The sequence below is a fragment of the Hippichthys cyanospilos genome, chromosome 1 (genome assembly GCF_059441005.1).
Source record: "Hippichthys cyanospilos isolate Australia breed blue-spotted pipefish chromosome 1, RoL_Hcya_1.0, whole genome shotgun sequence".
NCBI lineage: Eukaryota > Metazoa > Chordata > Actinopteri > Syngnathiformes > Syngnathidae > Hippichthys > Hippichthys cyanospilos.
Genome location: NC_142369.1, coordinates 28,022,495 through 28,034,785, shown reverse-complemented (window position 1 = coordinate 28,034,785; position 12,291 = coordinate 28,022,495). Strand labels below are relative to the sequence as shown.

At 38.8% G+C, this 12,291-nt stretch overlaps 1 protein-coding gene across 1 annotated transcript; it reads right to left on the bottom strand.

The window, feature by feature from the left end:
* Positions 1-3,136: 3,136 nt before the first annotated feature.
* Positions 3,137-9,711, bottom strand: unm_hu7912 (un-named hu7912). The gene is made up of 2 exons (XM_088432972.1): positions 9,444-9,711; positions 3,137-7,557 (listed from the first exon to the last, which is right to left on the bottom strand). Exon 2 carries the CDS (start codon positions 7,506-7,508, stop codon positions 4,329-4,331), a length of 3,180 nt encoding a protein of 1,059 aa, XP_088289098.1. The 5' UTR covers positions 7,509-7,557; positions 9,444-9,711; the 3' UTR covers positions 3,137-4,328.
* Positions 9,712-12,291: the final 2,580 nt, after the last annotated feature.

Here is a 12,291-nt window from a genome sequence, read left to right as displayed (position 1 = left end):
ACTAAGGAACTGCAAGAAGTCGAAGACAGTCTCCGTACTTTTCACACAAAAGCAAGTTGATAACAATAACTCAGGTCTCGCTAAACAGATACAAGCCAATTCCAAACTTAGGCAAACAAAAATGCATAACATATACGACACTCTGCTGATTTCCACAGACAAAAAGGACCATTTAGGACATTCCAAGAGAAATAATCTGGTCATAGTTGGAGTAGAAGAAATAATCAGCAAAACATGGACACACACAGAAGAAAAAATCATTTTTACCCTCAACGAAAAACTTCAAATACAGGACAAGACAGAGTTGGAATGTGCACACCGCACCGGTAAACTACAACCTGGGAGGAGCAGACCCAGGCAAGTTGTTGTAAAATTTGAATATAAAGACAAAACAAGGGTGTGACAAAAATCTAAGCTTCTCAAGGTCACAAATACTTTACTGAGAACGTCCGAAAATGAAGAGAACTTATTCCAAAAATGAAAGTAGTACGTTGCTGTGGAGTAATTGTCTACATGCAATATGACAAGCTTGTAATCCAACTCCGTACTAACAAACCTAAAAAGAAATAACAGGTCTAATCCCAAAAAATATCAACAGTATGTATAAACCACTGCTACACAACACACAGAAATGACACAATTAGAGAAAATGGCAAATTCACACATTGAGGTCATCAACTTAATACATTTTGAAAATGGTGAACACAAAACTTTCGATCCTGACGACAAACTGACCCAGATAACAATTCCTATGTAAATAACTTAAAGTTTGGCTGTGATTGTTACACTGAAGAACAGTTAAATGAAAATATAAAAATGGACAACACCCTCTCAATTATACACTTCGATATAAAGGTTTCACAATGAACAAAAGGAACAAGAGGTGAGGCGGTTTTGCGCTTTATGTTGACAAAACTTTAAGGAGTAACAGAATTGAAAGTCTGGCATAATCAATTCCAAACATAATGTAATGTTTAACAATTGAAATACATATTAAAAATCAAATAATGTAATTGTAATTTGGATATATAGAACACCTGCATCTTGCCTTGGTAACTCTAATGAAAACCGAGCTAATGTGTTTGTTAGTCAAAAAAAAATCAGAATTTTCTGCGGAGATCTAATTGTAGATTTACTAAATTCAAATCACCACAAAAAAAAACATTGGATTTCATCAATATCATGCATAGTAACAGTCTTTTTCCATTAATCCGAATCCATTAATTGGATTCCATTAATCCTGTTTTAACATTGATGTGGCATTAGTAAAAAAAATATTATAAATGAAATAGTGATACCTCTTACATTTATTTGCAACTTGTCCTTTAAAACAGGCATTGTTCCATCAAAAATTAAAATAGCAAAATGTATTCCATTTATAAGAGAGAAAAACATGTTCACAAATTCCAGATCTATTATCGATTTTCAAAAATTCTAGAGACTCTTTCTTTCATAGGCTTGATATTTTCATTGTAAAACATGATTTGTCAAGTGACAATCAATATGGATTTAGAGAAAAAAAAAAAGAATACGTCTATGGAAGTTACTTGAAAATATTGCAACTAGTATATATAAAAAACGAATTGTATGTTGTATTGTCATAGATTAAAAAAGACTTTTGATATTGTAGATCACAATACAGTATATTGATACAAAAAAATAAATAAATATGGAATAAGAGGTTTGGCACTTAAATAGTTAAGAAGTTATTTAGATGATAGGACTCATTACGTCCAGTTAAATAATGTAAATCGAGAGAACTGGCGATTACTCACGGAGTCTCCCATGGCTCCTTTTTGGTCCTAAATTATTTATTTTGTTTATTAATGATGTCTGCTGTGTCTCAAAAATTCTAAATATGGTATTAGTTGCAGACGACAGAACTTTATATTGCTCCGGAGAAAATCTTGAACAGCATTTGAACACCATGGAAAAAGAACTGTAAAATAGTTCTTTTACAGTTCTTTTTAGTTCGTGTACAGAGTAAACAATCAGTCTTGCCACGGTGTCCACAAACTGTTCAAAATTAGGAAGAGTTGTTTTAAGAGGTGAAGGTGTATTTATAAAAGCAAAGACAAGAACCAACATAAAGCAAATGTGTTGAAAGGTGTTCAACAATGGAACAAATTTAAAAAGTGTGAATCTCTTAAGTGTGAATTTACTATGTTTAAAAAGATGTTAACAAATGCAATGCCACAAAGATATCGAAAAATGTAAAACTGATTAACTGTACAATACCTTTATGCTTGATCTTCATATTATCTTACTGGATCACATGATTATCTATTATTATTATTATTATTATTATTATTATTATTATTATTATTATTATTATTATTATTATTATTGTTGTTGTTGTTGTTGTTGTTGTTGTTGCGGTTGTTGCTGTTGTTATTTATTATAACATAACTGTACTTATGTAGCTAATTTGTATTGTATTTATATTGTATTTCTTTAGATTGTGTTTCGATAAAATATGTGTATAGTATATGTTCAATAAATCAGTCAATCAATCAACAGTAAAAACTATTGTGTTGTTGAATTGATTGCATTGTTGTTATTATTTAAGAAATATGTTTGGTAAAATTATCTTAAATTGACTCATTACGGTTTGTTTTCTATATATATTTATCTTCATATGCGTTACATTATTTTTTTCAATTTATTAAAACGCAAGCCCTTTAGTTATTGCAGCACACGGGCTATCATGTTGTCATACAAGAATTGTCCACTTGGTGACAGTGTAATAAAAGAAATCACTCAAACCTCGCCCATTAGTAATGCGCATCATTACGTTTTACCAACACATGTGAGCCGTCGCTGCTTGAGCAAGCGTTCTAAAATACAGTAATAAAAAAATGCGTTCATGTGTGTTTGTAGATCTAGGACAGACTACACTTACATTAGTAAAGAATATTAATGCAGTGGGTATGTATAGCGTTGCATACTGATGTGGCTTCGTTTGAAAAATTCTTAACAATCATGTACGTAACATTAAAAACAAGAGTTTAGGACCTTTTTTTCCCTTATCCTGTGTTCCACTTTGGAAGAAATAACAGAGAAACACACTAAAAGAATCAACATAATCAATAAAGAACTCAAATGTGTGTATGTAAAATAAATGCAAGCAAACGGATTCCTTTGTTCAATTCCATTTATTATATATCTATATATAGGTTATAAACATCACAAAATATAAATTTTAAATCTTGCACAAAGATATAATCCAGTAAAAGAGCAATCTTATCTGAGTCAGCAATACCAACGGAAGCAGGCATATTATATCTATTTAGTATTTCAGATTTTATTTAGGAACATTCTTTCGTTTATTGTTGAACGAAAATAAGTCTTCAAAAGAATAAGTCCATATCAGCAATGATCATTAGTTTACTATATTGTTTATTTTTGCTTTTGTATTGCATATTGTCTTAAATCATACTGCACTATTAGTTTGTATTGTTAAAATGATCTTAGAGTCAATAAGGTAACTCACTCTGAATAACAAATGTTATAGTTTAAATGTTGTTTTAAATTGAATTATAAGCAATATTTAGATTATACCTGACTCTAAAAATAACATGCTTTTAGCAAAATAAATGTTAAGACTTAAAGGGCTTGCAACCTATTAAGTCAGAAGATTTAGAAATGATACGTTGCTTTATTTAAAATACATATTTCCCAAATGAAGGCCACTTTCAAACAAAGCAGTTTACCCAAGCACATTTGATCCGAAATACATACATGGAAAAGTAAAATGCTGTCTTGATTGTAATCACTTTTCTATAACATGAACTAAAATACTGATATAAAAATAGCCACACGCCTACAATTTACTAAATGAATACTCTCAATACTAGTCACCAGTTTTAATATTACAATGACAGGTTATAATAGAAATTTCAGATCCATTTCTTTGGAGGAGGGAACTATTTTGTGGGACTTATCTGTGCCTATTCTGTAGAGGCAAGAAGATATGCATATAGAACACTATAAATGTTGTGTGCTTTGTACATTGAAGAGCAGAAACGGAATAATTCATACACGTTCAAACACATGGACTGTTGTGTTGTGCCCAATTTGCATGCAGTTAATAAAGTTCTCTGTGAGCAAGAAAATCAAAGCAGGAGTAAATGGATGCGGTTGTTTGTGTGCGTGTGCGTATCATATTGTGGGTTTAAGTCAGTGTGCTAAAGGTCAGTGGAACAGAGAAGGAGAGTGACCGTATGCAAATGATTGCATGTCAATGTTCCAATTTTCCAAATTTAACGTATTTATAATATTTACATTTGGTATAAGTGACATCATTGTTATTTCTTTCCGGTGCTGTCCTAAATAATATCATCTAGGAGATGAGGGGTGTCCACCCAGTCTAACGTTCTCGGCTCTGATGCAGCCATGATCATGCACATGAACTGTTTCCCTGTTCTCCTATCTATTGGGTAAATAGTTGTTGGGGTGAACCTTTTGTTGCTCTCCACAAATTCGCACAGCTGGTTATAGATTTTGGGGTACTCGTGTCGAAGGAAGACCCCTCTGATTCTGAGCTCACGCTGAATGTTGACAAAGCACACCTCCCTGGCTTTCCTTCCCTCCTCTCCATCCTGATCAATGGCCGGCGTTCCTGGGGGAGGAGTAAGAATGAGGGTTTCCATTTCACTATCCTTCCTCAGTAGCTTTTTTTCTGGGCTTGAAGAGGCCAAGGAAACCTTTGCATATTTTCGAACCGTTGGCGTTTGGACCCTTGGCGAGGGTCTGTTAGGCACTAGTTCGCCAACGGCTACGGATACATTCAAGAGGAAACATTCACTGGGGTCATATTCATTACCCGCCTGCTGCAATTCCTTACAATATTCACCTAAGTTGTCCTTAAAGCCATCCAGCTCTCTGAGAGACAGGTATGTGGGCGACATGACAAGGCTCTCGAGCCCAACTTGCAGGAAGTTATCAGCGGTCTCCGGATTGGCAAAACCCAAAAAGAGGACACCTCTGCCTCTGGAGAGGTAACCGGCTTTAGCAACACGGGAGAAGGCTTTGTGAATCTCAGAATTTTCTCTGCAGAACTTGATGGTGTGCCGACACACACTGCTGACACGGCCATATAGACACGTTTCTTTGTGGGACTCCCAGTCATCCCTCCGACAGTTGCGTGAGCAGTAAAAAGTGTAACAGCTATGACATGATTTGAAGTACAAGCATGCATTGAACATATTCTCAGAACGTTTACACTTGTTGTTAGCGCACACCATGGTTTCATCTTCCTCCACGCTGTGGTCTGGGGAACATTCTTCTGCACTTCTTTGGAAAGCGTCACACCCACTATCAAGATCTTTGATCGTGTCTGGACTGGATTTAGAAGATGGGATCTGTGTGTTTAGACATTCAAGATTTTCAAGCTCAGAAGATCCCCTGACCTTTTTATCGTCTTCGGTAATCAGTTGTTTAAGCTGATCCAGAAAGTCCCCGCTAGGCTTCCTGCTGCTTGGTGGTTTGTAATCAACCACTAAATCGGCTAACAACTCATCAAGTTGCTCCAGACTCTGCTGAAGAGAGACGTTGTTCCGTCTCCTTTCTTTGGTCGATTCCGCTGCGCTGAATGACTTCTTGACATCAGTCGCTCTTGGAACACATTTCTTTTCACTGTCCAGAGTATTCCAGTTGACAGCATGAACACCACGCCGCTCACGGTTTCCTGCACATATGTCATTGTCAGTTATGGTGATCTCAGGAGTCACAAACCAGTGGCCACTCTTGCTAGTTTTCCACGGATTGCTTGGACCCCGCTCTAGCGATGTCTCAGAGAGCGACAAGGCAGCATAACGCTTAGGTGAACTGGAAAGGTTCAGGATAACAGGTTGAGAGGAGACATTGGGAGATGCTCCGTGCCTTGTTTGGTGAAATAGGTTCTCATAGCTTCTTCCACGAAGCACCGATTGCTCTCTGTCATGTCGGGGGTAAAGAATATTGTCCCAAGATCGGGAGTGGTTTTTGGCCTCTGTCCTAAGTCCACTTGTCTCCATGCCACAGGTGGGATACCATGGGGGCATACTAGTGTCCGTTCTTACTCTGGGTGGGGTGAGCTGAGATGACTGGTTGGAATAACCGGATATACTTGAGCGATACCAGTCATCTGAAAAAGCCTGCGACATACGAGGGCGCCTGCGACCCTCTGTATGGTATTGCCTCGATGGAAAGTATCGCTCCTCACGAGAGTTAAATGGCTTGTTATAATATAAGTTGGAGCAACTTTGGTGATATGGATTGAAATGGGGGTCATCTCCAAAGTAAGCGCTTGAGGGAGTTTGAGAAAAGCAGGACCCTGTCTCACTCATAGGGTAGTGTGATGGCTCTTGGTTTGTAAAATTATCTGTGCAATATGACCTGAGGGGAAGCGTATGTACCCATCGATTCCTTGGATCATACTGACTCGTCATAGTACTTCCACGGCTGGTTAAACTGGACCTGTCATCCTGAAAGTATGCCCTCGAATAGGGATGAAGTGGATAACGAACTGGGTCTTCTGTATAGAAAAATTTGGTTGGGATGTTTGGGTTCGAGTAAGCTCTTTGTTCCTGATTCAGATACATGGTTGGTTGTGGCGGCATTCGGTACATGTCTAAATGGTGGTAAGAGACAGGAGACATGCTAGCAGTGTAGTGATAGCCTTGTCTAAAATCATTGTAGCATTCACTTGGAGTTGGTGTAGGTGAAGAAATTTGTCGTGGTACAACAAAACCTCGACTGCTACTAGCCTGTGAGAACCTTTGCCACGCGAGTCGCTCAGAACGTATATTAGGGACGTGCCGAGATGTGTGTTGGAGGACAGCAGCATCTGGTTTAATGTCCACGCGGCACCTGACATGAGGCGTTGAGGTTGTTTTTTCTGATTTACCCTCATCAAAACAATCGGAAACGTAGAGAGGAGAATGAGGTTGTAATTTAATTGGGTGAACCTCATTCAAAAAAGCCCTATTGGAGGAATGTGCTTCTCTTTGAGTTTCAGAGGACCTCAAAAGAGAGTCTGGGGCATCCTTGGCTTGGTTCGTCTCCAAAGGGGACACAGAGATGGGAACGGGAGTGAGCGTAGATTTCATTCGCGGAGCGCTTCGAGATCTTTTTCTAGTTACAGAATCCGACCATGTAAGGTGGCTGCTTTTGTCTTGATTGGCCTGTTGTTGAACTTGCCTGGAGTTAAACAAGTCTGGAGATGAGAAGCGAAGATATCCTGGTTGATCTAGTCCATTCCACGTAAGATCTTTGTGTATGGTCTGCTGTTCTGGGTGCTTCAAAGGATACTCCATTGGGGTGGACACAGACTGTGGGTCGTCCAGTGATTCAAGAAAATCAAAGCTGCGGCAGTGTCTTTTGTTGATGATTTCTGCTTTGTCAATCATCTTCATATCACATTGCAAAGAAGAGTGAGCAGAAATGACGTCTTCGGCAGTTGGATATAAAGGAATGTCCTGATATAGAGTCGATGTCAGAATGTCAGGGGGATGTGTCCGGGTCATCTTAATGCAACCACAAAGCCCTCCATTCAGTGTGACATTTCAACACAACCTAAGGAAGGAAAACATATGTTAGGTCAAGTACTCCATTGCCCGGCGATCGAGTCACTGTAAAACACTAACTCATAAATACAGATTATTGTGCAAATGGTTTATGCCTGAACCGGATTACTTGTACGACACTAGGAATGAGCACAGACCTCAGCCAAGGCTGAACTGTTTTTGAAAAGAAAACGGGAACGTGGTGTTTGCTAGTTAGCAGTCGCGCTGCCGAGATTCGTCGATTAATCCTGACGACATTGAACATCAAAGTTGTTGCAAATTACTGTTGACGAGGTCTTTATTTATATATTTATTCATTGGTGCTTTGTTTTTACAATTGAAACTGCCTTGCTTCACACTTCTCCCGCTGGTTGCTACCTTTCAGAGTAGGGGTAATCCGATTCGTGATGAAGCATGTGGGTAATGCAATGCCATGGCTAAACACATTTCCAACACTTATAAACATTTCTGAAATGTAGGTACAAGCTGGAAAGGTTAATCAAAGTTAACTGTTATCAGAATTGGGTTTTTTCTACCAATTTGAACATATCTGAAAGAATTTCAGCTGTAAACAAATGATCCTTACATTTGAGCAGCTGTTTGTTCGTGCAATATGTTGTTTGAACAAATAGCGCAAATCCTTTTTTTTTTCATTTTATTTTTTAGAAATAAAGAAAAACACAATCAATCTGAAGTCGAACCAATGCAAATATTTGATTAAGCCTATTTCTTTGGTATTTTAAAACAACCTTTTTTTCCATGAAACACATACATAATGTTTCTTGTTGGCCCTCACCCAGGAACTAACCCTGAGCAGCCATCTGTTCATTGTGAGAGAGAGAACTGACCAGCCACGTCCCTGCCATTTCTCGCCAGTACATCTAAATATTGTTTGCTTGCACTCAACCAAACTCAACAGCCAAGCCTATAAAGCCACACAAATATTTTCATGAGCCTGTTTGTCAAAAGCATCTGAGCATGTTCATAAGAATGTAATTGTAGTAACTACTTGTCCTGTACTAATTTGTAAGTATAATAAAATGGGACCGGGTAGACTGATGTGCAATTTAATCAAGCTTTGTAACTTGTCCAATACAACCACTTTTGACTTGAATTGTCCGTGATGACTCTGCAGTCTTGACACATAAGCATAGGCTAATATCAGCACTATAACTATGTAACCTATCAAAAATAATTAATAGGAAAAAAACACCCCTGGCAACCTCCCACTTAAGATTTGCAATTATTATTTAGGTTTTTCTCCATAGTAGTTAATGGCCTATGTGTCTAAACTTACTAAATGCAAAGTTATTTTCTATTCACGGTCAAATGCAGCTCCTCAATAGATGTGCAACCCCCTTTCTTTCACTCTTTCTTCCTTCTCACCCCTCAAGTTTTAAAATCGCATGCCACATCCTGTCTCCATAGTGACAGCACACAGCACCATTCACCAAACAAGGGCTCAAATCTCTAACAAAATGGACACAGAATCAACAAATAATTAATTCATGCAACACAATCGTGTTTTCAAATTAGCTAGGCCTTGATGTTGTAGTATGTTTTTTGTAGTGCGCTCGGTCGCAATTATTCAATTTTGGGGATATTTGGGCTACCAAATGCAATACTTCGCAATCCTATCGCTATATTTGGAACTAGGTTAGCCATTCCTTGAAGCTTATAAACTGAGGCTCGATGTTTAGTCGTCTGTTTCATGTGTAGTATTCATTTTGGTGCTGCAGAATGGGCCCGATGCGTCCGACGCGGTCCGAATGACATCATTTGCGCAGGAAATTAAGCAGACCATCTTCGGGCTCGAACCGGGAGAGCGTAAACGGGGGCTTGCTACAGGCTAAGTTCGCAAAAAACGGGACTTGGCGAGTGGAGATCGAGTCTTACCGGTATTCCCATGGAGTTGATCAGATGAGGGGATGAGGAGAAAGAGAGGGAAAAGGAGAAGGAGGAGGCGGTGTGTGCTGCAGCCCGCCGCACCTGCCGAGAGCCTCCATGCGTCGATCTCCTGCTACGGATGCTTTACATCTCAGCCTCACCTCGAGACGATCCTTCTAGTCCTGTCGAATGTGGAACAGAGCGTGCGTGGGTGTGTTTGTACGTGATGGAGGAAGAGGAGGGGGTCGTAACTTAATGTGCGTCGAGAGGCGGGTTTACGTTCGTATAGTGTACGTGGGCGCCTGCGTATGCTAGTTAGTGTGAGCGCGTGTGGGTAAAGATGCGGTGTCTTTCAAGTGATGCGCAGTTTCATCGTTCACTATTTGTGTACAAGTGAACAAATTAAGTTTTGATCAATGTCTCATCAAATAATTTTAACTGAGGTACGTATAATCGGTATTTTGCAAGTTACAGTATTACTGTATTACAGTATTACTGCATTTGAAATGTAATGCATTACACTACTATTGCATTACTTTTATATTACTCTCACCACCATTACTGGAAATATGGATTTGCCATTCTAAATGTAGCTCATTAAACTCACTACACATCCAGTGAAAGGTTGTTTTAAGCCTAAAACCAGTAGTGCAAATCATTTAGTCTGTACTGTATTGTAAATCTTTAAAGACAAGAGAAACTTTTTTTTGTATTTTAACCCCTTTATAATTTAGCATCACAGCATGATGATGCATTTTTTTATGCTGTAGGCATAACAATTAGTGCATTTCACAATTCCAATGTTAACATTAAAATTCAAGATCAGTTGGAAGAATAGATGGTTTCGGTGGGGCTAACGTTAGCAGCTAGCCTACATCATTGATAAGGTGTTTAACGTCTTGTTTTGCATGCTTCATCTTGATAGACATTGACCAGAACTATTTATAGACTATTATCAATAGCAAATGTACAGTGAAAGTGAGTGTCAGGATACCTTGTCATCATTGCTAGTTGTGACAGGAATCTTGCTGACAAGGTTTCCAAATGCTGGTAAATCCACTGTGGAAAGCGGCAGCATATCTCCTAACGAATCTTCTAACCTCTTGATGTCAAAGTGTCATCCCTCAGCGGGAGAGCGCAATACTCCGCATGTTTTATTTTCTCTAACTTCAAGTCATGGCATCGCTCTAAATGATTTGTCAAATTACTGGTCCTATTACACAATTTGGATAGCTTTTTAGTTGTTGTGCACAATGTTCACCTAATGATTATAGTTTTCTTGTCTTTATCTCTGACATACTGAAAGTAATGGTCGTATGTCCATCTCAAATATGAAGGGCTGGTCATTGCAAAGCTGGAAAGTGCAATAGAAGGCCATTGTAGTTAGGTGCAGAGGATTTGCAGACCAATCACTCTATAAAACCTTGCGTGTGTTGGGCGTCACCAGGAAAAACAACAAAAAAAAACAACAACCCCACAGCATGATGTTGCCACCTCCATGTTTCACAGTGGGGGTGGTGTGTTCAGGATGAAGAGTGTGGTAGTTTTCTGCCACACATAGCAAAGTGCATTATTTATTTATTTTTTATTTTGTCTCACCCTACAAAAGCTTCTTCTTCATCATACATCACCACACACGGTGGGCTGTATGACTTAGTTGTCCCGTCGACATAATAAGCCACCTGCACTGGGGACATTTTTGTAAAATATTTTGTTTATAATCTAACCGTTTTCTGGGCGTCCCCACAACTCGAAGAGTTCCTTGTTCTTTAAGATGTTGTTATCCACTGGTGTTTTCTAACAAATTGCTAAGGCCTTCACACAACAAATATTTAGATATTTACTGAGTAAAGTAAATTACAAATGAAGTAAAGAGCAAAAGAGAACTCTGGCTTGAAGTCACTTGGGTTGCTTTATGAGGTACATTTGTGTTGTGTGTCTTAGGAAAAAAATACAGTTGTAAAGACCTTATACGTTATACCTTCTCATTAGGCTTGTAGTCAACCAAATAGAAAATACCTATACCATGTTGCAAAATTTAAATGGATATATTGTCTTGAATTGACACTCCTCTATCCGATTTATGATTGTTTTTGTGTGTGTGTGATTTCTTTTAACCGTTTCGGCATCATTATCACCTTCCCGTAGCATCTGCATCATTATAATCGATGTTGGGGACAGTTGGCAGTGAGCCCCATCCCGCCTACGGCATGTGACTGCTGCAGGAAATGTGCTTAGTGAAGCACTCCCACCGTAGATAAAAATCACAACAACAGCCGAGCTGTGCTGATCAGCTCAGTAACCATTTTTTGCAGGATATGCTGTTATATTGCTCGCTTGCAAATGTTCGATGAAGAGCAAAAATTAACTAATGCATCATTGCAACAAAGGAATAGTGCAAAACTGTGTTATATCATGTGTATGACTGTACTGTGTAAATCACGTTGTGTGGCATTCAGAACCCCACAGAGTGGATTATATGTGAGCATGTGTGACTCAGCCTCATGCAAGCAGTGTGCACTGGCATCAGTTCATGTCAGCTGTTGGTTTGCAGGCATAAGTGTCTGTCAGCTGGCTTCGAGCAGGTGTCTCAGGCACCTTGAAGCCTTTGTGGATAGGAAATCAATAGCTCTCTCTTGATTAGAAGTACTTCTATTCAATGAGTAATAACCATGCAATCCATCAAAGTATGAGCAGGAATGAAACACTGATTCACTCTGATTCTGCTGCTATATTTGCATTCATGCATGCACCTCTGACCTAATAAGCCAGTAGGACGAAATTCAACCTCACATTGTGACAATGCACACAATTGCAACCCCCCCAATTGTCACTTGAGTCTGACTCAGCTCGGGTC